General features: G+C 37.0%; 1 protein-coding gene across 1 annotated transcript in view; it reads left to right on the forward strand.

Moving 5' to 3' along the window:
• LOC108713520 (atrial natriuretic peptide receptor 1) overlaps positions 1 to 26010 on the forward strand; it is a 44945-nt gene that overhangs the window by 12719 nt on the left and 6216 nt on the right. Inside the window, exons 5-19 of the mRNA XM_041591046.1 lie at positions 2934 to 3038; positions 3484 to 3586; positions 5770 to 5915; positions 7027 to 7096; positions 7195 to 7339; positions 7739 to 7825; positions 8938 to 9078; positions 10551 to 10691; positions 13485 to 13685; positions 13974 to 14022; positions 14232 to 14333; positions 17340 to 17459; positions 18357 to 18450; positions 23799 to 23886; positions 25242 to 25381. Of these exons, the coding sequence (XP_041446980.1) occupies positions 2934 to 3038; positions 3484 to 3586; positions 5770 to 5915; positions 7027 to 7096; positions 7195 to 7339; positions 7739 to 7825; positions 8938 to 9078; positions 10551 to 10691; positions 13485 to 13685; positions 13974 to 14022; positions 14232 to 14333; positions 17340 to 17459; positions 18357 to 18450; positions 23799 to 23886; positions 25242 to 25381 (1732 nt within the window). The remainder of the gene's footprint in view (positions 1 to 2933; positions 3039 to 3483; positions 3587 to 5769; positions 5916 to 7026; positions 7097 to 7194; positions 7340 to 7738; positions 7826 to 8937; positions 9079 to 10550; positions 10692 to 13484; positions 13686 to 13973; positions 14023 to 14231; positions 14334 to 17339; positions 17460 to 18356; positions 18451 to 23798; positions 23887 to 25241; positions 25382 to 26010) is intronic.

Genomic DNA, 26010 nt, shown 5'->3' on the forward strand with positions numbered 1-26010 from the left:
AGCCCTGTCTCCCAGCAGCGCACATTCCGCCATAGCGACCCCCCCAGTGATCAACCGGACTTCTTTGCAAAGTTGATGGTGACAGAGAATTGCCAAACGGATTACTGTGTGCATTGTCCCACTGTCCCACTACCATGTGCAGAGGGTGCTGTGTGATATTGCCATCACTGTTATTCTTTTGTATAACCAACAGAGGGCGCTGTGTGATATTGCCATCACTGTTAATCCTTCATATAACCAACAGAGCATGCTGTGTGATATTGGAGTCACTGTTATTCTTTCATATAACCAACAGAGGGCGCTGTGTGATATTGCAGTCACTGTTATTCTTTCATATAACCAACAGAGGGCGCTGTGTGATATTGCAGTCTCTCCCCAAGTGAACTGTTGGTATAGGAATGATTAAAAGTGACTTCAATCTCAGATACTGCCCACTGACTCAAGTATAAGCCAAGGTAGACTTTTTCAGCACATTTTGGATGCTGAAAAACTCGGCTTATACTCAAGTATATACGGTATCAATATAGAGTTCATCACAGTTCATTAAAAGGAAATTCTTCAGTGGGTAATACTTCTGCCTTGCAGTGCTGGGGTCATAATTTTGGCCTGGATACTAACTACAAGGAGTTGGTACCCTCTGGGTACTTTGGTTTTCTCCGACTCTCCAGGCAAGTTAATTGGTTCCTGATAAAATTTACTATAATGTGAGTGAATTAGTGATGTGTGGGTTGAGAAAAACTCGACCTGCTCCGACCCTGTTCGCACCTGGCTTCCTCCCGTCATTTATAGACCTGTGCCGCCCTGCCGATTAGGTCACAATCCGTAAAACCCGGAAGCAGATCACATTTCATTCTTTTAGGATTTTTAGAGACATATTTATGAAAGGGTGACCTATATGTATACCCATATATATCTGCCCCTAAAAATCCTAAACAAGTGCCCTACTGGTGATCAGTGATGGGTGAATCTAACTGAATCTGACTTGCTTCGCCGAAAATTCACAAAAGGGTGAAATTTTGAAAATGCATAGGCGACCAAATTCTTTTGAGGCATGACAATTTTTTTCACCCATTGGAGTCTATGGGCATCATTTTCTCAGCAAAACTTGACGCAAAAAGTTCACTCATGATTGGTGATCAGCTGTGAATCCTGAAGTTTGAGGCACTATGTTATGGTACAGTATATCTGTTACAGTATTCAGGCATTAATCACAGTGTATGGAAATCACATGTTTGTTTTCATTTCAGCAGGTGAAACATGCAATACCACACCTCATTCAGCAGTTGACTTAAGGTTTGCCATGCAAAACAAAGACATTAATTTATATTGCCACCTGCACCGACCCTGACTCATTTGTTTCTACAGAAAGCCATAAAGGGAATTCCTGAAATTAGGAGATTTACTGGATGTCTGGATATGTAGCGACTTGTCTGTAAAGACTGCCATGCTTTCTGCTGCGGTTTCCAGAAGAGCAAAACAGTGTTTATAGAACAAAGGAAAATGGGAATTTGGGTGTTGCAATAAGAGAATGAATCTGTAGAAGCAGGCAGTACAAAGCAACACTAGTCTCTTTTTTTAACCATACAAGACCCATAAATGTGTTATCTTTCTGGCTTAGTTGTAAATTGCAGTATAGTGAATATTAGAGAAATTGATAGGGTGAGCTTAAGCAGTCTGTGAACAGGAAACAAACAAAACATTTTAAATTTCTAAACCAATGTTTCCCTCCTTCTTAAAGGCTTGTTATTCATACAGCACTGCAAATTGATAATAATATGTTGGAGCTTTATAAATATGTTAGTAATAATTATGTAATTTTTTCAGGACTATCCTTCAAAGACAAAATATTAGGGGTATGAATAAAGGCACTCATACACAGGTATGAGTCTAAACTTGACTATGTCAGCAGACTATTGGTCCATGTATTGGCCCCAAACTATCACTTTGAAATCTGATCTAGATCTGATATGCGCAGCCCCTACAGTCAACAGTTAGCTTGAGGGCTGAATTATCTGAAACTGAATTTGAATCCTAATTTGCATATGCAAATTAGGGGTGGGAAGGGTAGAACATTTTTTACTTCCTTGTTTTGTGAAAAAAATTAGCATTCAGATTCGGTTCGGCGGGCAGAAGGATCCCGAACCGAATCCTGGATTCGGTGCATCCATACCCACAACATCGGTTGCTCACCTAGATGAAAGTAGCACCCATCTGGAGATCAAATTCTCAGTCCTGACTGACCAGCTGCAGTCCAGTGGGATCCTAGGTTCATTTGCTTAAACAAACAAATGGATCATCTAAATCTATGCATATGTTGCCTCTTTCCACTTCATCTTTATTCAATCAGATGTCACTTGGTACCAATGTGCCATCTAATTATTTGTTTGGTCAAGTTCCCAAAAATATTATTTGTGCACATTTAAAGCAAACAAATGACAAGTAAATGCTACCTGATGATTGCTTGCTTCAAGTTACTGCACCTGGTCAAACAAAGTGTCCTTTATTACCTAACCCCTTTTGTTTTCACACAAATTTCTTTTTGCACAGCACAATTCGTTGTGTCATCTGGCCTCGAAATGAGTGGTTTAGTACACAAGCACAGGGTCTAGAAGGAATATTGCATGCATATTTCTGAAAAGAGAAACTGAGGATTGTTATGAATAACACCAAAGGATAGTGCTACCTGGAGGGTTGTAACATATTGCTGAAAACAATATATAGCACATAGTTAATGTAATCTGTATCTGTTATTGCTGACATTTTGCAAACATTGCATTCATGGATTCTTGTAGAGCCAATAATAGATGGGGACAAAAGCCTACAAATACCCCTGTTATTAAATAGTTACAATCCTAAATGCCTTTGTTTACTGAAAGGCAAGAGCACAGCTGGAACATGCAAACATATAACCTATGATCTGTCTTACATTGCAGACTCAGCGTGGGATCTGTGGACCTTGGATCCCTGACGATGGCAAGATTGTTACTCACACAGTCTCTCAGGCAGGAAAAATGACCCAGTACAACTGGACTAGCAAGGTAAGGATTACTGGGTGAAATATTTTCATTCCAGGAATATACTGTAACACAGAAAATACATATACTTGGCACAATTACAAATTCAGGCCTAAATCCTTCTCCTATCATTGACACAAAACTAATAATAATAAATAACAATAAATAATGAGTGTGCACAGGTATTTATGAGCTTGTTGCACCTGAATGAGGCATACATCACTGCAGACTTTGGTGCCCATTTTCTAGGCCGTGACAAACCTATATTTGTAAGTGTGATCATTTGCAGGGCCAGCATTACAACTGTGTTATCATGACAAAACCCTATCTTTTATTCAGGATTACTACTCTTCAGGACCACAAAACTCTGAGCAAGTCCTGACAGTTATTTGCAAGAATGAATGAAGCTCTTTGTGAGCAATCCAATGCATTATATGTCTTTAATTATACAATGGCTGTGTAATTTCAGGTTGTATTGGTCCACCTGGGTGTGACGTCTCTGATTGCTCACATCAAAGTTGGTCTTTTTCAGGCTGCTTTAGAGGCAAAGTCTACTGTTCTCAGCAGCACAGGTATTGTACCTTCCTAATTGCTATAATCACCACTGCCATAATAAATCTGGCTGGCCTGTTGTTGTCTGCTCAAGATTAACCCCATTACTATGGACAGACAAGACTAGGTTTTAAAAAGAGATAGACAAATGGAATGGGTTCAGCAGAGCCCTAAATGTTGTGCTAAATGTTGTGCTTGTCTATAAAACAGATCAATAATGGCATTTAACTAAAGCACAAAGTTACAATTTTACTATAGCGCTTTACAGGATTAAAGTTAGAAGGGTTCATTAGCAAAGAAAGGGGCAAGAAGCTACTTGCAAAAATTAGGTGAAGAAGTGCTTGTGCAATGGAGTCGCACCAAACTCTATTGGCTCCACTGCATCGATAAGGAGGAGAACAGAATGTGAGCATTCGATTATGAGCACTCCCTGGAGCCCTCTACATCACTTGCAGTTGTGTGAGCAGTGCTCTGCAGCTTGTGTACAATATTTTATTTTAGCAGCTGCTGAGTTTAGGAGTTTGGTGCTGCAATATTTGTAACACAATAGGAAATAGGCAAATATACTGTGTACAGGCAATGTAGAGACTTTCATTAGCAGGAAAGATTATGTTGCAGACTTATTGCAGTTCATAAGGTTGGCTCTGTTCCAACTATGTCTAGATTTAATACTGCCATTTAGTCAGCTCAGCTTTTTTCTCTGTCTTCAGAACCTCAGCATCATGCATGTATGTATGTATGCAGCATCACCTAGTGGTGACTACAAAGATTCATTAAATTGAACTGCATGTATTTACCAAGATGTAACACATGCCATACATAGTTCAACACCATTGTCATAAAATGTAACCTTTAATTCAGATCATATATATATAACAAGATAATTTTTTTTATTACATTTTGCTATAAAAAATGTATATATGCTTTCTGCCACATGATTAGATTCATTTTATGCCACCAATTAAAATTATGTATTTCTTTGCTCAAGGCTGTCATAGTGTTAAAAGCTTAAAAGCTAAAGCTCGGTATAAACATTTTCTTTATGTAGCTTGAATACAAACATCTGCAAGAATCTACCCTACTATTTTCTGGTTGGTTCCTTTAGTGTTCCTGCTCTTTGTAGTACAGGAATAGTATCTGTTATTGGGAAACCCATTATTCAGAAAATGATGAATTATGGAAAGGCCATCTCCCATAGACTCAATTTTAAGCAAATAATTAAACATTTTTAAAATGATTTCCTTTTTCTCTGTAATAACAAATCAGTAACTTTTACTTGATCCCAACAAAGATATAAAACTTTCTGCTGGGAAAACAATCCTTTTTGGATTTATTTAATGTTTAAATGATTTTTAGTAGACTTTAGGCATGAAGTTTCAAATTACAGACAAACACTATCTGAAAAAACCCTGGTCCCAAGCATTCTGGATAAAAGATCACAACATACCTGTAAAAGTAAATGCAGAGAAATAAAAATAACGTTCAGCTCCAAGCAAAATCAAAACCCTACTGTTTTCTACTCAACCTTATTGACAATTTCTATTGTAAGTAACCACAAAAAGAAATCACCAATACATTGCATCTACTATTTATATAGTCAGGAGATCACTAGTTAACCAATGTGATCAGATTCTCCTTGGATTCTTGCTGTATTTAGGGGCAGATTTATCAACATGTGAGTTTAAAGCTTAATAAACAAAAACTCACCCACGTTCTATTCATTCCTATGCGATTTTTAGAACCATATTTTTCAAATTGTGAGTTCTAACTTTTACAAATTGATAAAATACAATTCTAAAAATCCCATAGGAATGAACAGAACATGGGTGAGTTTTAATTTATTAAGCTCTAACCTCACATTTTGAGAAATCTGCCCCTTATAGTCAGATTTGGGCTTTCATTTGAACTGCACTTTATGCAGTAGTCTCCTGTCACGTGCCTTGTATACTTGCTGATTGTGTATAAACATAAATTTATCACATCAGTGTTTATATTGACGTAAGTATGTGTTATTCTATTCACTGGAGAATACTTTTTGGCTCAGTGTGACTCCAGTGAATAGAAGCAATGGGTGGGTTTCAGATGTAGTTAAATTCCTAAAGGAACGCTTGATATGGTGCATACTTAAATCACACTGCAAATCTGCAACAACCATACAAAATTGCAATTTACCAGTTTTTGATATTTTTGTCCTTCTTTGCAGTGTGTGGAGATCACATCTGTAGCCCAGAAGAAAACTGTGCCTTGTGTCCTGCTGACTGCGGTCCCTGCCCAATGCCATCGTCCATAAAGATCGCTATTGTCCTGCCCCTGGCTTTATTCTGCACTGGCTTCATATTGGCACTTGTGGTATTCGGTGTATTTTAATTAATCTGTGTTTTTTTTTGTATTTGTTCAATATCTCAAGCTCCGATATTAAAAATCAATTGTAAAAAATATATAACAACATATACTTCTGCTATTACGTAAAACCATGTCAATCTCATAGACTTAGTAACAGAGGTATTATAAATCTTCTAAAGTGAATATATAAGCACAAGGCACACTGCTATTGATGGTCACTCTTCACCCTAAAATAAAGTGAACATTTTTCTTCTATGTACTTATAAATTGCATATAGTTGTATGTTTTTAAGGGCAAACAGCGCCAGCCTTTTTATATCACATGACATCAACCCTTCCTGTCACAGTTCTCTCCAGCCTTTGTTATGCACCCTTCAACTTTACTTCTTACAGCACATCATGCTTGTTTGTTACAGCATCTGCCTTCTATCACAGCCCATCAGGCATTGTGTCACAGCACATAAGTTGTTCCTGACACATAAGATGTTCCTGACATACTGCTTCTTTGTAATAGCACTAGACTTCCCTGTCACAGCCTGTCTCAACCTTCATTCATGGTCTATGTCTTTAAAAAGGCACATGCGCAATGAGAAAACTGCATAGATTTCAAAGTAGCCTGGCACCAAACATTTAGAAATTGCTCCATATTAAAGGCGCTTTTGGCAACTGTAGCTACTTCCCTGATGCATCACACAGGTTGCTGCCTTCTCCATCATAGTTTTCAATCGTGCAAACCAGGTTTGCACGATTGGTTACTTTCATGTACACTTATATATCTATAGAAGATTTTACACTGCCCAAATGTACTCTTGGAGGAACAGGTGGACCTTGGTCCCACATCTACATGAAGTACAGTCATTTCCACCATTTACAATGCATGCCTTACCTGTTATCTGTGCAGATGCATCTTAGTCCCCTGAGTTAACAATGGTAAATAAATAAAAACTAAATGGTGCCTGAGTGCCATAGCCACAGAACCCTCTGTAAATGTTTCTATACCTGATCTTTACTTTCTCAAATGTTGTATGCTGTATTCTCACTATGTTTATTGTTCAAAGTAATCCATGATACCAAAAGAAATAATCCTGATTAAATTTGATATTTCTATTATTATGAAGTGGTTTCAGTATCAGAAGCAGAAGATGCTTTGGGATGAAAGTTGGATTCTGACAGTGAAAGATTTACCAGGTATTTTATTAGTCATTTTTACAAACAACACAATGAGTAACACAAGCTCACGTGCCCAAAATAATAGGGACACTTTTCTTTGCTTCCCTGTACCATAGGTGACACATTTCATTGTGGACTTGGCAGTACATTAAGTCTAAAATATAATCAGAACCCACAACCTAGCCACCGACCTGAAATGTTTGCCAATACTGTATTTATATGTGGTTCATCTACAGACAACTTCATGCAGACAGGCATATAGTGAGTATTAGGTTATTTATCTACTGTGTGTTTATACTGCTTGTCGCAGTTCCTTAAACATTAAAACTTTATAGAAGCCTAAGGTTAGAGAGATAGATGGAAGCAGATAGACTGATAGATAGATAGAGCCCTTTGGGCCAGATTCAATTTGCTTATCTTCTTATCTAACTCCAGATTTCAGCGAGAAAAGCTTTTCTACCTTTTTATCACATGAAAACTCAATTTTCTATGGCACCCGATTTGGAAGATTTTTTTTTCCCTCAAATTGAATCTCTCTCATAAGTTTTCACATGATAAACCATAAAATAACGTTTTCTCATCTAACTGAATCTGGCTGTTTGTATTTTTGTAGACCAAAAGAGTCCACAAATCTTAATTTCATTTGTTTGTTTAATGCAGTGATGGAAGAATTGTAGCTGTTAAGAGAATATATAAGAAAAACTTTACCATTTCTAAAACAGTTAGAAAAGAAGTTCAGCATGTCCGGTAAGTCTGTGGTTTCTCAGCAACATACAGAACCATAGTTGTTTCACTTTCAAATATCAATAGTGATGGGCGAATTTGCACCGTTTCGCTTCGCCGAAAAATTCGTGAATTTCGCGCGAAATTCGCGAAACGGCTAAAAATTCGCGAAAAGTCGCCGGCGTCCCGTTTTTGACGCCGGCGTCCGTTTTTCGTAAAAAAAATTTTTTGACACCGGCAAATTTTTGCTGCAAATTTTCGCGGGCGTTTCGCGGATTTATTCGCGTGCGGCGAATCGCGCAAATTCGCTGCGAATTCGCGCCTGGCGAATTAATTCGCCCATCACTAAATATCAATACACACTGTATGACTTAACAGCTCTCGGCAGTAATGTACTTTTGCATTTACCAAATTAAATGAGAGGCAACTCTTGATTTAATGTAAGGAACAAGTTTTCAAACATTTTAGCCCCCCTTCAATGCTTGAGATTAAGTACACACCTCAGTGGTCTGAAGTGGAAAAGTAACCAAAACATTTTAAAACTTTTGTGACTTAGTGGCCACTGCATTATATACCATAGTGACCCCCAGTATTTCATTAAACAGTGGCCCCAAAATTCTATAATACAATGACCCTAGCAATTGTATAGTGGTTGCAACATTCCATGCCACAGTGGCTTCAGTAATGTTGGTTACAGTGAACAAAGCATAATAGCACACCATTGCAATAGGTTTTTCAGTGCATGAAGCTTCAAATTGCTCCAGAGAAGGTCATACTACTTGTTATTAGTAAGCACATTTCCTTGGTGTGCAGAGTGACATTTTTGTTTTCTGTCCTCAGCAGTGTGCTCAACTGGAACCATATCTTGATCTCTCTATGTGCAATCTTACTCATCAATACTGGTTACCCACTTTTGATCTGTGCAATTATTCCCACGTCCGTAAAAAGTATGCCACAGAATGCACTGGCCAGGTTGTAAGCTGGATAATGATTTGTTGTTAGGCAGCACTTAATATGACAAACAGTTTTATAAAAGGATCGGAAGGATCTGTTTTGTTTCAGGGCTTTGTTTTAATTTCATTAATTAATTAGAATTTTTAGAAAAATACTGTAACTATACCTTTTTGAATCTGCAGAAAGTTGGACCATCCAAACATATGTAAATTTATTGGAGGATCTGTGGAGGGGAATATTTTTATAATAACAGAATATTGCCCCAAGGGAAGCCTTGCAGATGTTCTTTTCAATGATGATGTCCCTTTAAACTGGGGATTTAGGTGAGCTAAATGTTTAATACCTTTCTTAATTCAAATATAGAAATATGAAATATATAAATCTGGACAATCTAGATTTACTTGTGGCACAAGACCTCATTGTTCCATATTAGACCTAGATTTACGTCTTTGTTGGAGAACATGCAAAGGAGGAGGCTAACATGATAATAAATTTCGTACAATATATTCGGTACGTGTATGGTGATAGATGCGCTGACCGTTATCAGCAGAAGACTTTGATATTGATCGGCTCGTTGATCGGGCTGGCCAGAAAAAATTGATTGGGCGCCTTTGAAGGCACATTGTTAGTGCTGAATCATCAGATACAGATAGAATTCTTTTGTTTCAACCTGGATATCTGACGATTCAACGTGTGTGTTGAAACTAACAATCTTTCCTGGAAAGATCTTTTCCAGGAAAGATTTTAATTGTTACACATAAGGCCACCATAAGTAGTAGCAAAAGGTAGATATGAATGAAACAGAATAGGTAAAGGGCACACCTGGTGATTCGGGGAGATTTAGTTGCCTGGCGACTAATCGCCATTCCTTTGGGGCGCTAATCTCCCCGAACGGCTTCCCCCTGTCTTCTGACGGCTAGAATGAAAAATCGCCTGCGGCATGGCACACGCGGCACTTAGTTTTCCCGAAGTCACCCAAAGTTGCCTCACGAGGAAACCGTTTGGGGAGATTAGTCTCCCCAAAGAAGAGGCGATTAGTCGCCAGGCGACTAAATCTCCCCAAATTGCCAGGTATGCCCTTACCCTTAGGGGGTTATTTATCAAAGTCTGAATTTATCTCAATATTTTCTGAAAAAATCTGCACAGGTTTTTTGGGCTTATTTATTAATACACTTTCCCGAAATTTTGTTTGCTGGAAAAAAATCCAAAAAAAAGTGAAAAATCAGATTTTCAAGTTTTTTTCAGATTTTTCATCCGATTTTCACGTTATTTCCGATTTTTCACCCGAAAACTCAGAATTTTGCCTGAAAAACCCAGCGCACATCAAAAAATCATTGGGACTTCTCCCATTGACTTATATGCAACCTCGACAGGTCTGAGATGCCGGATTTTCAGATTGTGACTTTTCCATCCTCGGGTATTAATAAATTTTAAAAAAAGTCGGATTTTTGCATTCGGAATTTAGTAAATAACCCCCTTACTGTACTTTTGAACTACATTGATGAGATGAATGCAAAGATGTTAAACATCTAGTTTGAATGGAAAATCCTTGAGGTTTTGAGGTAAGGGCTTTTACACATGCATTTTGGCACCTGTTGGGTTTACAGACGGGGGGGGGGGTTGATATAAGACAGTCAGTCTTACATTTGCTAAACTTAGAGGCAGCTCAGCATCTTGTGTAGGTTGAAAATGTCTGAGAGTAGATACTCTCAGAGCATGGCCCTGTTGACCTTTGTAGCAGAATGTGGTAGGCTCTAAATATTTGATCACAGGAATTCAATTTTATGTTTTTTAGATTATCATTCGCTACAGACATTGCTCGTGGAATGGCATATCTTCACCACCACAAAATCTATCATGGGAGATTAACTTCACGCAACTGCATTATTGATGATCGATGGGTTTGCAAAATTTCTGGTAGAGCTATCTATGTTTTGTATCACTAAAAAAACCTACTCATTTTATACAACATAACGGGAATGGCAAAGCTGGCCAAAATGAAAATGCTTTAATAGATAAAGGTTGTGGTGATGCTGGATGTTGTATTTGAACAACATGTAGAAAGCTATAGATCAGTGCCTCAGTGGCACAACCTTGGTGTTATGCTGTTGTGACTACATCTTCTAGCTCCGATAGACCCCCTAGAACCGCATTTTGCAGTACTGTATTCATGAAGCGCAGGTCCCTAATGTGCAGGCCTTAATAACTCAGGTATTATGAGCTGCTTTGAAGGTAATGAACAATAACACTACAGGAAAACTATGAGAAGTGAAAGGTTATGGCCAGTTCACATAATATAAATGTTTGAAACTATGCTGAGTCAATAATATCTTTAGCATACTGAAATAAGAACTTTCTAAATACAATTTTGCATTATTTCTGAAATGATCAAGCTTATTTGATTTTGATTGTTTCTTTTCATTCTCTCTTCATTAGGGATGTCGCGGACTGTTCGCCCGCAAACTAATTCACGCGAACATCGACCGTTCGCGTCCGCCGAATGTTCGCGTTCGTCGCGCGACGTTCGCCAATTTGGGTTCGCCTTAGCTGGCGCTTATTTTTGCCCTCTCACCCCAGACCAGCAGATACATGGCAGCCAATCAGGAAGCTCTCCCTCCTGGACCACCCCCACACCCCCTGGACCACTCCCCTTCCATATATAAACTGAAGCCCTGCAGCGTTTTTTCATTCTGCCTGTGTGTGCTTGGAAGAGCTAGTGTAGGGAGAGAGCTGTTTAGTGATTTGAGGGACAGTTGATAGTAACTTTGCTGGCTAGTAATCTACTTGATACTGCTCTGTATTGTAGGGACAGAACTCTGCAGGGATTTGAGGGACAGTGAGTTTAGGTTAGTTAGCTTTGCTGACTAGTAATCTACCTTCTACTGCAGTGCTCTGTATGTAGCTGCTGTGGGCACTGCTTCTGATCTCATCTGCTGACTGCTGTAATAACCCAATAGTCCTTGTAAGGACTGCTTTTATTTTCTTTTTTGTTTTTTTACTTTGCTACTATAAGAGCCCAGTGCTATTAGTCTAGCTGTGTTGGGGAGTGGGACTGGTGTGCTGCTCCTCCTAGTAGTTCACCACCACCAGCACCAACCAGAGTCAAAATTGTTACAAAGTATCTTATTTGCACCTGTTAGCTGTTCTGAGCTCTCTGCCAAAAGCTAATTAAGTTAGAAACTGTTTTTTTTCTGGCTGTTCAGTTCAGAGAAAAGAGGGACTGGTGTGCTGCTCCTCCTAGTAGTTCACCACTAACAGCACCAACCAGAGTCAAAATTGTTACAAAGTATCTTATTTGCACCTGTTAGCTGTTCTGAGCTCTCTGCCAAAAGCTAATTAAGTTAGAAACTGTTTTTTTTCTGGCTGTTCAGTGCAGAGAAAAGAGGGACTTTCCAGTACAAAAGAGGGACAGGGGGTTGAGTGGTCAAAAGAGGGACAGTTGGGAGGTATGCAAGTGCCACCTAGCTGTGTGAGCTTTTTCACATTCTGTCTAAATAACAATAATAATTCCGTGTCCGTAAACATCACCTGAGTGATGTTTTTACAGCAGCAATAATATATTCCGTATCCACTACTGTATACGTTGCCCTTGCAGGCATTGTTTGCCCAGTCTTTAACCAAGTGCCACCTAGCTTTGTGAGCTTTTTCACATTCCGTGTCCAGAAACATCACCTGAGTGACGTAGTGTGATTTCTGCCCTTTACAGCACAAAACGCAGCGCTGTGTCAACAATGTATTTTTCAGATACATTTTTGCCCTTGATCCCCCTCTGGCATGCCACTGTCCAGGTCGTTGCACCCTTTAAACAACTTTAAAATCATTTTTCTGGCCAGAAATGTCTTTTCTAGCTTTTAAAATTCGCCTTCCCATTGAAGTCTATGGGGTTCGTGACGTTCGCGAACCGTTCGAATTTTTGACGCAAGTTCGCGAACATTTTTTCCGCCGTTCGCTACATCCCTACTCTTCATGCAGCAGTTGGTTGTCAGATATTCATTGACAGTTAGATCCTATATATCTTATGAGGGGGGCTTCCTTTCCTAGCAGATGTATTAGAGATCATTCAAATAACTGATTCCAGTACAAACAAAATCTAACAAAGTAACTGCCTTTTGCACAAATTCTGCATGTAGAGAGACAGGATTTCTGGTAAATTTAAAAGAGTGAGCTCTAACACATCTTCTAGGTAAAAGGATAAGATATATTGGCTCTGTCAATGATTAGTGAAGATGAACTTGATTATTTCAGAAATGGTACAGAATTTTTAATTGCTTGTATTTAGAAATTTTCTTATTTTGGTATGCTGAAGCTTATATTGAATTTTAATTTTATCGATAGTTCCCCTTTAAGTACAACTACAATGTCACAATTATTTTCCTCTTCTAGAACAGTGTTTCCAAAACTCTAATCCAGGCATACTTGTAAGCCATGTTTACAAGGGAATCTGTTGAGGCCACCTAAGACATTTTAACATCTTACTTGTCAGTTGCTGCTACATCTTTATGAAATTAAAGTACCTCCTCTCGTTCTTCTGCACTGGATTGATTTCTGACTAAAGATTATTTATAAGAATGAGAGTCCAAAAGATGTTCTTGTATTTATAAAATAAAATATTGCTGAAAACTGGAGAAAACTGTTTGGCAACCACAGTTCTCTATTAAGTGTTAAAAGACTTTTTGATGTTGATGGTTTCTTGCCTTTTTCAAATGAAATAAGAACTGCTTCTTTGTAGTATTGTATATGTCATACCTGTAAAACAGTATATATTCACGTCATTTAATTGCATATTTTTAGATCATGGTTTGATGGTTTACAGAAGGGATGAATTTAAGGAATTAATGGAAAAAAAGTCTGCAAATATTTACTGTCCTCCTGAAGTCATCAATAGTGACAGCAATTGGGTCATACCAACTGCAGCAGCTGATGTTTACAGGTACATAAAATGTATTTGCAGAACTGTTATAAAATCCTTTCATTTAAAATTCATTTCATTCTAATATTTGTTATGCTTTGTATCACTAAGTTCTGGAATTCAGTCCCCCTGGGAGCAGTACCTATCTACTTAAACACAACAGTCATTTCTGATCATGTCTGCCACTACTACAAAGGAAACTTTCTAGTGTGATTGCATCAGCAAAAAGCAGTACTGTACTATGTTTATGAGGACATCAGCAATTTATAGGAACATATCTGAGATGATGACTTTTGGTTTTTTTTACAGCTATGCCATTATCCTTGTTGAAATTGCCAGCAGATGTGATCCATTTCCAGTAAGTCTGAAACAGTTTAAGGTATCATTTCACAGTTATATTTCATTCTTTCCCTGCAGTATCATCATGCAGTGACATGCAGTTACATGTGACTCCCCAATTTTATGATGATGCACTACATCTTATAAATAAGCTTTTTGTGTTTTGTGATCTGTGGCATGGACTCATAGCCTTAAAATTTCTTCAATAACTTTCTTTCCATTTAATAGGGAGCTATCTATATGAAAGATGCTTCATGGAGACCACGTATTCCAGACCTCAGTGCTGGCAAAGCTGACCAAGACTGTCCAAACCAGGCTGACTATTCTGAGGTCTGTTTTTTATAAATTCATTCATAATGGAACTTTGTAAATCAAATTAAGGAGTTGTGGGCTCAAAGCCAAATTAATTAGTGACTTAGCGCAGGATGATTTAAATTTTTTGATAATTCTGAATTTGCATTTAGCTGCATCAGGTTTTGTACAATCAAGCAATGGGTCAATTGATACCTTTGTCAGTAACGCCAAAGATTGTGAAGAGTGTTATATTAAAAGAAACAGTAAATAATAATGATATCATGTCTTGCCTGTCTGATGATTCTATTTCGTTTGTAAGCCAGCTGTATTTGCACATTATGTTTATTCCCATGCTACAGTGAATGCATTTGTTTTCCCTTTGCTGTTAAAAAGATCCCACAACTAGAAATTGAGTAAGCACAGTGTTACTCACCAAAATGTTTTGTTTACCTCGGGATTTTGTGTATACAGAGCAAAATAGTCAACCTAGAAGAATTTAAAATGTGAGTTTTTTTATGAGATATTGTGAAACTGGCAGATTTTTTGCTTTGGTTCCTAATACCTTTCCTTTGATATGGCATGTTTACTCGGATTATATTCAGAGTATGATATAAATCATGGTCCAGGTTTACTGAACAAACTATGGATGTGATAATATATCATGTGTGTTTTAATATTAATGATGATAAAAATATAGTAATTAAAATCTTACACAGATATAGAGGGTTTTTTTTTTTTAATAAAGTAGTTAATTTGCCTACTATCATTTTTGCCAATTAAGACTCTGTAAGCGAGATTCCTTAACTTTCTAAACTGTTAAGACTTTGTAAGCGAGGTTTCTTAACTGTCAGGCTATTGCATTCATATAAAGTAAATGTTTATGTTTTGTTCCAGCAGAAGTGCAAGAGCATTAAGTGGTCATTCAGGCAGCACTTCTGCCCGGGGGAATGGATGTAGATTAAAAATTTGGCGCAGGGTGCGAAGGATCATGGGGCATAGGCCTTTTACTTATGTATGGAAGAAAGGGCAGGCCCGTGTAGCCTGCATCATCTTTTGCTTCCTAACTTGCACATCTGAATGACACACAAGTTAGGGACCTGATAGAAGGCCTATGTACCTCCATCTATCTGCCATCAATGAAAAAAGTGCTGCTGACGACAGTGTTGTATTCTAGAGGGTCTCTTTTTATAATGGGAATTTTTCTAGATAAAGATGATAGTAGCCTTTTAAAAAGAATAAGAGCTCACGGCAGTCTGCCAGAGTGAAATTCCTCTACTCCCGACTCAGTTCTATGGGATTTTTAAGAGTGTATTTATCAAAGGGTGAACTCTCACTTTCACCCATTGATAAATAGGTTTTTAAAAAGCCCATAGAAATGTATAGAGAGTGGAGGAATTTCTTGGCAGACGTGAGCTCTAAATTAACTTTTTGATAAATATACCCCCATGTGTAGGAAAAGGAATGCAGTGTTTCTTTTGACAGAGGACCCAGAGCAGCATTATTTTGAGGGTTTACTAGTGTATTTATATAGTCTTTTCTGATAAAGTTTTCTTGGTTTTGCCCATTCCTTCTCCTTTAACCAGTGGTTTCACAGACCCAGGTTAACAGAAAAGCTGCTCATTTGTGATTATGTAGGCTATGGTTTGTTTATAATCTACATACACCATGCTGAATATGCTTATAGAAAGCTTTTGATTTGTATTTATAAGGATGGCAATATTTAGACCTTTCATAAAGTACAGTTTATATGAATGCACAACAACTAACTTCTATTAGTGTAGTTAGATATACAACTCTGTATAGTTGTGTATAGAAATGTATTAAAATGTAAACATTGCAAGCAAAGCCTGTCTGGTGGCATGGTTGCTGTGATGCTTACAGACAGTATTGGAAATAGAATGTAATGTGTTACAAATTCTCAAGAAAAATCAACCAGGAATTTGAACTTAGTCTCATGCAGACACTTTTCCCTCAAACAGCAAAAAAATAATGGCTTTTATGGAAGAATTAGCTATAGACTGAAAAGAGTTTTGCATGTAAGCTTTCCAGATCGCATCACTGAATGATTGTGCAGTTCCATGAGCAATTGGAACTGTTGGTTCCCTCTTAATATTGCAGTCTCTCTATGTAGAGCCACAAAACAGTCTTTAGAAAACAGCTTTCCATTCTGCAAGAGGAACATACCAAGGAAAGGTAGACATTAGAGTGACCAGAAAGACCTGCCAGGGGCAATAATGAAAATTGCTGTTGTCTCCCCTATTCTGTACTGAATTCTGCATACCCTATGGGAAAGATTTATTTGGTTTGAGTTATTTTTTCCATGAAAAATTTAGATTTTTCGAGTTGTAATTTTCGGTCACAACATTTTCGAGTTAAAAAAATTTTTTATTCAAGATTTATTATACCCCGACCCTGGAAAGACCTTGAATCCGAAAAACCTGTTGAGGTTCTGTCAAAGTAGATGGTAGAGGTCCCTTGCCTGCTTGATGTTGGAGTTTTTTCGAGAGGGTTTGCCCAAAACATCAAATGATTCGAGTGAGTCGACTTTTTTTTTTCCGTTGAAAACTTGATCAATTTGAGTTTTTGGGGTTGTGGGACTGGAACTTGAAGAATCAGGTTTCTCACATTCCAGGTTTTTCTTAAGTAAGGTACCATTCGAGTTCATTCGAGGTAAAAAAAAAAATTCTAACACTTGACCATGCAGTCTCTCTATGTAGAGCCACAAAACCGTCTTTAGAAAACAGCTTTCCATTATGCAAGAGGAACATAGCAAGGAAAGGTAGACATTATGCACACCATATTATAAACTGTCTAAATCTCGAATTAATAAATATTCCGCAGGTTCCTGCTCCAGATTTTGCCCACTCACAATGTATGTTTCAAGTGGTTGAAGTGAATCTATTTAAATAGAGAATTAAACAGTAGAGAATTTAACAGTAATCGTGGGTATGGATGTTGATTACTTACTAGACTGACAGTTGACAACCTACAGTTTTCCACAAATATCCAGCTCACAAAACCATATTTTCTTGTTATACTCAGCTAGTTAAGAAATGTTGGGCTAATAGTCCCATGGTAAGACCATCATTTGAGCAAATAAGGAAGACCCTGGAGAGAATGAATCCTCATAAAGTGAGCCCAGTGGACATGATGATGAACTTGGTAAGTTTAGTCCTCTCTACTGAGAACTCTACAGGAGAATTTCCTTTACCACAGTGCAAATATTATAAAGATTTATGTATATGTATTTAGTAAAACTACTTTTTGATATTTATTATATTATGTACAAAGTGAACATAATCATTTTGTTCATTGCTTTTCTAATTTGCATTTGTATTGTATGTACAGCAGTAAATACAAACTTATACCCCCTACCCCATTTCTGGTTTCTAGGTAACCATGATAAAACAAATTAATGATTATGTGTATTAGTTGTAACAGTCGCTACCGTGGATCATAGCACATTAGAATCCAAGAGCATATATTGAACAGTGATTCGAAGGAATAAGCATGTAGGAATCAAAAGAAAGTCAGCCAAAGACAAACTAGGGATGCGCCGAATTCCATATTCAGTCTGGGATTCAGCCAAATCCAAGCCTTTTTTAGCAGGATTCTGATTCCAAGAGCTTGGCCAAACAGAATCCAAACCCTATACAATGGATAAAATTTGCTGCAGGCGTGGCATTTTTTCTGCTGCATGTTAAGAATTTCTGTCACCACAAAAGGGATTTGAAGCTAAGAATTCAACAGGTTAATTAGACAGGAAATTTTCATAATGAGAAATGGAATGGAGGGTTTGCAGTCAAAATATTGTAACAAGTGCAGAATGTCAGTTGGTACATGTAGGTAATGTGTGGTACAACATTGCACTTTTCGTTGTTTTGAACCAGTCTGTGACACCCTCCCACACAAGGGAAAACACTGGCACATACTGTATTATAAAGGTAAGATGCTACATTAGCTTTACCAAGCAAGAACATTTAAACAAAGAGTTTTTAGGTATTAAAGTGTACATGGTAAATATAGAATGTCATAAGAAAATGTTTTATCACTACACAGATGGAAAAATACAGCAAGCACCTGGAAGCTGTAGTTGCAGAAAGGACTCAAGATCTTCTCCAAGAAAAACAAAAGACTGACCGTTTATTGTACAGTAAGTAAAATTAAGGATTTCCCCCCCCCCAATTATCTCTGATTTATTTATTAAGGGAAAAGCAGTAATGGGATAAAAAGTAACACGTTTTTACATCACAAAATACAAAAAGTTTTGTTTATTAATAATACCATATATATAGCCCCTTTAAAAACCACTGCAATACAGCTAAAAATAGCTAAGATTCACATTAGAAGACAGTAGGAGAATGTGAATCTATTTATTATTTATATACTGTATAAAGGGAAGATTTATAACACTCTCCTTTTTTAAAAGTTCTATGATACCTGAAACAACCTAAGCCTTGGAAAAAGGTTTTAATAGTTCAATAAATGTTATTGATCTATCTTTTAAGGTGTGCTTGAGAATTGGATGTGTCTAATAAATACAAGAATGGCTAACTTGTATTTCTCAAGTCAAGTCAAATCCAATTTATTGTCATCTCTACTGCATACAAAAAGCCATTTTAAGGATAATGTTTTTTTTAATATGCTAACCTAATTTGTTTTTGATTTTTCATCATAATGGTTAATAATTCATATACCATATACAATTACTAGTTCAATTTCTTTTACCTCAAACACTGTTAAAGGCCATCAAAAAATAGTATTCCGTTTAATGCCATTATTAGTCGATAGCTAGGCAGTAGCAAGCATACTTGGCACCAGGCTGAATAACATATCTTCTTTAAATTTCAAACAATTGTCCTTTAAAACTAGCTGATGAATGACTACTAACATTATACCAAGAAAGATAAAATAGTTTGCACTACATGTAATAATTACCCAGTGATGCAGCTATGATGGTTTTTGACCATACACATAGATGTCCATGTCATGCATAAATGAATAGCATGAATCCAGTCATACAGCTCAAAGGCTATGCCATTTTTAATCTGTTTCAAACGTTTGTGATAGAACACCTATGATAACTTGGTGTTACATCAGACTATAGCACCCCTATGCGGGCCTATTTAGTGACATTTATATTTCTATTTTTTCACTAATCAAATGTTTTCTCAAAAAATTAGCTTTTTTTAAATTTCTCTAAGATTCTAAAAATTCGAGATTTAGTACGTGTAAAAGTCACGCAAAAAACACTACAAGTAAAAGCAGTTGAGCTCCTTTAGAAGTCAATTAGAGCTGGGCTGATCCTATTGAACCTATTTGGACTTTTGGAATTTTTTTAGCTAATAATTATCAGTAAAATTCAGCTTTTTTAAGGTTTTTGTATTTTTTAAGCACATTGTTCAGCATTTTTTTCATTCATATTTTTACATTTTGATTTTTTAATAAATTACTAAGAATTCATGATTTTAGTGAAAGAGACTTTAATCGTAGTTTAAAAAACGAATGGCCTCCAAATCTACCACCAAATATACAACTCAAGCAACATTTTCGTAAATGAATTTTAACGACGCCCACACAGTACCTGCATTACACAATTCCCTCTAAAATAAGTTACAAATGTATTTTGTCCAACATGATCAACTCCAGGGTGTGACACCTGAATTGTGGCTAAGTGAAAGATGATTTCTAGTTTATAAGGTTAAATCTTTGCCTGATTTATTGGACAATAAATGTGAGAATCTGGAACTCATCAGATAGCTAAAAGAAAATACAAAACACCTATAAAAAAACTAATTAGTAAAGGAAGCTGAAAGCCCATAATTATATCAAGGAACCAAGAGGCCTAATAAGCTACTGGAGGAAAAATGGTCATGTTACATCTGTCAGAGTTGCACACAGTCAGGCAGAGAAGACTGAAAGCAGTGCTAGACAATGCAGACAGCAATAAGAGTCTGACTGATGGATGTTACATGTATAAAACAGAATACTTTTCAAGTTTTATTTTAAATCGGAAAAACTTGAATTGAAGCTGATTTATGAAAAAAGTTGAATCTACAAAACTCGATCGGCTAAAAACATGAAAAAAAAACCTCAACTATAAATTACATTTTATTCATCCTTTTCAATGAGTCTAGCCGAATCTTTACATTCAAGTTTCTCACACTGAATATATCTCAAAAATGTTAGTTTTTATAAATCGAATTCTAGTGTTGATCTCAGTATCAGTAATAACATTTATATCCCATATTCTACATTTTTAAATATCATAGGACTCATTTAGAATGCAGCCCCAACACAAAGTGCACAAGTTTGTGTGCACTTTCACACTTTTCACAAATGGAATTGAACAGGTTGAACGGATGAATTGGTTCTTGCTCCAAGATGCTAAGCAGGGTGCATCGGTTCTTGTCACAAGATGCTAAGCAAATAGTGCTCTGTGAATAATGTGTTCTGATCATACAATTTATAAGCCACCATGTCACGTCAAGGTAAACCCGATATGGTTGTACCTAACTATTTAACTCTGCTCACCTCCCTGCATGGTAACATTTCTTGGCATGTCTCTTGACCTGGGCATTGTTTTCAGCCAGAGGGCTTAGTCCTCCCCCGCGATAAGCTTTTATAGGAGAGAGATTGCCAAGAGACCACAGCATTGGTACACTAATATTTTCCTATATCGGTAAGAATGTTATGTGCTATGGGGGGACTGGCCACAGGTTGAACCTCCAAGGGGGAGGGGGAGGCTTGAACTAGAAAAAGATTGTTAACCACTGATGTAAATTGTTGCAGCTTCAGAAATAAATACTATTTTTTGTGCTTGCATGAGCCTTTAAGAGTGAAAAATAATAAATCCCTTGTCTACAAAAGCAGATTAATATAATCTTTATCCAAAGTAAAATGAAGGTCAAAGAACAAAAGATGCTAATTAATTCCCCGCAGAGAGCACTTACATTAACACAGCTTAATGCTGTGCTAAGATAGATATTTTGGCAAGGCAGGTTTCATCAATAACAGCCAAGCCTTATTTATATCCAGACCACTTCTTACCTGCTAAATCTTAATGGTCTCCCTTACTAAAAATAAATAATTAAAAAGCTATCATTTCCTTTTCAATAGTGCAGCTGTGGGTAAAGCTTGGAATAATTAACAGAGCATGTGAAAAATCAGACAAATATATAATATATACAGGTCTGGCCTTTGCTGGCCTGCACTGATTACACCTTGACTGCATTATAAATACAACAAATACAACTCTGCCGTATTGCCTTTTATAGATAGGCTACAAGTTCTTTGAATGATTTGATAACCTTATCATTGATCCAGAAGTTCTGAATCTCTTTACCAACCACATATTTGGAGCTGGTGGTAGAAAAGAATGTTTGTGGTTCAGAAAACAAATAACAATACAGACCATTACTGGCATGTACAGGATGTGCAGGGCGGTAACCTAAACACACAGCTGGGAGTTGAGGGTGGTGTAGGGACACTAGAATAACTGTGTAGATGTACCTTTATATTTTGGCAATACCATGTGGCTACATGACTGAATGAATAGTAGGAAAATAACATGTTGATGTATGGATGTTGTATGGTGCTCAGATTATGCCTTCTCTTGCCAATTGTACTGTGATATGGCCCTATGTGGGCAAGTTGTAATGTTTGTTTTTGCAAATGTGAAAAAAAAAAAAAAAATGCAAATAAAAATATAAATAAAAAAAAAACAATACAGACCATTTGACAAGATACTCTTTGGATCTGCCACAAGAAGGTGCTAATACCCTGAGAGTTGCATTTCACAGAACAGATATAGTAGTAAGTTGCAATCCTATAACGCAGCAACCTCACATACAGTATAGAAAAATGTATATGGCCACTGCCCAGAGTTTTATTTAAGCTAAAATGCAGAGATGCGTAGATTATAGCATAGCCGTGAAAAAGATCAGGAGATTTGTTATAGAATGGCATTGGATTGGAAACTCCCTTTTTCATGGCATTACTTTAATTCAAATATTTATCAATATTTAAAGAATATCACTGATGTAAAATATAAGGAGTTTCATGAACATATAGAAACACAGATTGCAGGCACTGATTATAACTGATGACATTACTAAAATGTGTTACTAATAATCCAGCCCCTTTTGTAAAATATTTGGATATTATAAGTCACTGAAGGCTGATTGCTTTTATACAGGTCATGGAACTCCAAGGTGAATGCAACAGGGTGTACATTATTTATTAAAATACACAAGCTTCAGTCAAATGACAGAAATTACATGATAAGCACCAATTATAACTGATGACATCACTAAGCATGCCTATAAATATGCAATTTATAGGATATTCATGGCTCTTATATATTATAAAAAATATGCACTGCTTCAAAAGCTTTTGGCATATAATTTATTTTGGATAAATTGATGGAAATTTTTTCTGCCCCATATTTGTGCCCCACATATTTTGTATTGCTTGTGTTGTAGCAAACGTGCTTCATTTCCACATTTCATTTATAGTACTACCTTTTGCTTAAAAAACTGAAAAAAACTACTGGACGAATTTTGAGGTCTAAACACCAAGGTCTATTAATATGTCTCCCTTATCAGACCTCCACTACAGACAGCTTTCAGATGTTCTAAAGCAATTCTCCAATTCTGCTCTTCTACAGTAATTGGATTTAAAGTGAACAAATCCATTCTAGGCGTATAATGCAGTCTATCAAGTAGCAAAATGGTTGCCAAGGAAATGTTGTCTTTAGTGATCAGAAGAGCACTTAACCACTGTGTTGATGTGAAAGAAGCTTAGTCTGTCTGTACATCTGTTAATTACAGTGTTCATGGACTAGTAATTTGATTTGTAGAAATAGCAGAGAAAGGTTTCTCATAACTGGCTGGGGCATGTTCTTCTGTATGAAAAAAAATATGGATCACAATTAATTTTTTTTAATGTACTTACATTGGTGTGTAGAATTTCACAGAGCTTTTCAGCTCAGTAAGGCCAAGACTTAGGGGGTTATTTACTAAACTCCAAATGCAAAAATACTGAAAAATTTGTGATTTATTTTATAAAATCGACTTTTGAAAAAATCACAAATTTTTCGGGAATTTATTAAATCCCGAGGATGGTCAGAATCTAAAAATCAGGCATTTCAGACTTGTTTAGGTTGCATATAAGTCAATGGGAGAAGTCCCAATGATTTTTTGATGTGTGCTGGGTTTTGTGCAATACCGGGAAAAAAGCATAAGAAATGAAAGTTTCAGGAAAAAAAATCCGAAAAAATCTTGAAAATCAGATGAAAAATCCAAAAAAATCGTGAAAATCTGATTTTTTTTCTCCTCAAAGCAAATTGTCGGGAAAATGTAATAATAAATAAGCGTAAAATCGGAGTTTGTAGCAGAAAATATTGAGATAAATTCAGACTTTGATAACTAACCTCCTTAGTGATAGTATTGTGCCCATTCTAATTGTGTTCTCTATCTTTCTTTGTACTCACATTGCCAGGTATGCTTCCTAAGCCTGTAGCTGATGATTTACGTCAAGGTCTTACATGTGAGGCCCAGAGCTATGCTAATGCCACTGTTTTTTTCAGGCAAGTTTTTTGCATAAACCTCTATGTGGTAATAAATGTTTGAACACATGTGCTGCTAATTATGTATAGGCTATGTCTTTATGTCTGTGTTCTAAGTCAATACAGCAACATAAGTCTTCTGTGCCATTGGACACACAGCAACTTCATTTTTTGCTTATTTTTGCAACTGGAAGGCTATCACACTATAGGGATTCAAGGTCTCCTTTACCGGTCAGTTGTGTAAATGAAAACTGAAATAACACAGTAATTGTTTTATAAAAGCTTTCCTAAACAGAATACATGATAGGAAATAACTGTTACTCATCACAGATCACAGATCTTAGGCTAACACATCACATAAGGACACATGTGACAAAGCCACCCATCATGGTTCTATTTAATTTTCCTTGCTCTAGTTCAGGGAACCCCAACCTTTTGAACCCATGAGCAACATTGAGAATAAAAAGGAGTTGGGGAAAAATGTTCTTGGGCTGCCAAATAAGTGCTGTGATTGGCCAATTGGTAGCCCCTATGTGGATTGTCACCTACATTGAGGCTTTGTTTAGCAGTGCACCTGTTTTTATACAACCAAAGCTTGCCTCCAAGGCTGGAATTAAAAAATAAGCACCTACTTTGAGGCCACTGGGAGCAACATCCAAGGGGTTGGAGAGCAACATGTTGCTCACGAGCTACTGGCTGGGGATCACTGTGAGTCTAGTTAGAGGCAAACTACATTGGTGCATTGATTTGCAGGTTGGGGCAGGCTGAGCAAGTGAGTCCCAATAATGGCAAATAGTTGTCAGTTATTGCAGTACAGTTACTTCTGATCTGTTGGCAAGACCTGTCCATAACCCAACACTGAATATCAAGGCATGCCTTTCCTTAACCGGCTATTTAATTCTTCTAGAAAAATGCTGCATGGTGAGTATCTTAGATAATGTTCTCATTTATAACAGAATGCCCTACCCAGTGCTGCAATATGACCTGGGGTGACGATAGCCCACAGTTTGGTAGATATGTAATTGTAAAGCACCCAGAACTACATTGTTTCTCTAATGTATGGGCATTCATCTAAGCATTTACATCCTGTAAAATTATATCACCCAAGAGATATGTAGAGCATTGACTTATTTCTGCTATGTATTAAGAGGTGCAAATTGCATAATTTTACGGTGTGGAAACCAAGAACAGTCCTGAAAATAGATGTTTGGTGAGCTATTATTTTTCCCAAACCACAGCTGTATTAGCTCTTTGAGGAACATGTTACCATTTGTATCTTAGAATTAGCTTGGTGTGTTAGCTGCTTTATATGCCCATGTGTGCCAGCCTCTGTCCATTTATCCCATTTTAAACTGTTCCATTTTGTCTTTTTCCAGTGATATTGTTGGCTTCACTTCCATCTCTAGTGCCAGCACACCATATCAAGTGGTAGACTTTCTGAACAAGCTGTATACCATCTTTGATGATATTATTGATAATTACGATGTTTATAAGGTTGAAACCATTGGAGACGCATGTAAGTTATCATACCCCTCACTTGTAAAACCATTGACAAAGATACCTGTCAATGTTGATATATAATTTTCTAATTGTGTTTAAAGATTATCACCTGTGATGCACCTGTGCATTGTATGTTTTTGTATAACATATGGGTGCCAACTTGCTTCCTAGCACTGAGCCTGGGGGCACCTGGACAGTTCCAAATCCAGGATGACTGTATGAGATATCTTTTGTTAAACTACTGATAAACTCTGTGACACTAGTCCTGCAGTGAGAGGATTACTATTGGTGGACAAAACTCTGCAAAACTCCTTGAAAGTGAATAGGAATCACTGCAATAATCAAATAAAATTCCTTTATCTGGCCCTTTCACTGTAAATTAAAAGTTACCTATAGGTCATGTTGATCATTTTTTGCTGAGAGGTTATTGTTTGTTGAAGTTTCTAAATCTGACTGTTTTGCCAACCTGACTGTCCCACCTCAGCCTGTCAGTTAAAGTTCTAATACTAACGGATTCATGCTGCACAAATATGGCAGCCCCCTCATACAGGAACATGGGGCATCAGACAGGTAATTGTGCAAATACTTTATGGGTATATAAGTAGCTTTCAAAGGCAAACAAGAGTTTAATTTCTGGTGGCAGTA

The sequence above is a fragment of the Xenopus laevis genome, chromosome 4L, assembly GCF_017654675.1.
Source record: "Xenopus laevis strain J_2021 chromosome 4L, Xenopus_laevis_v10.1, whole genome shotgun sequence".
Lineage (NCBI taxonomy): Eukaryota > Metazoa > Chordata > Amphibia > Anura > Pipidae > Xenopus > Xenopus laevis.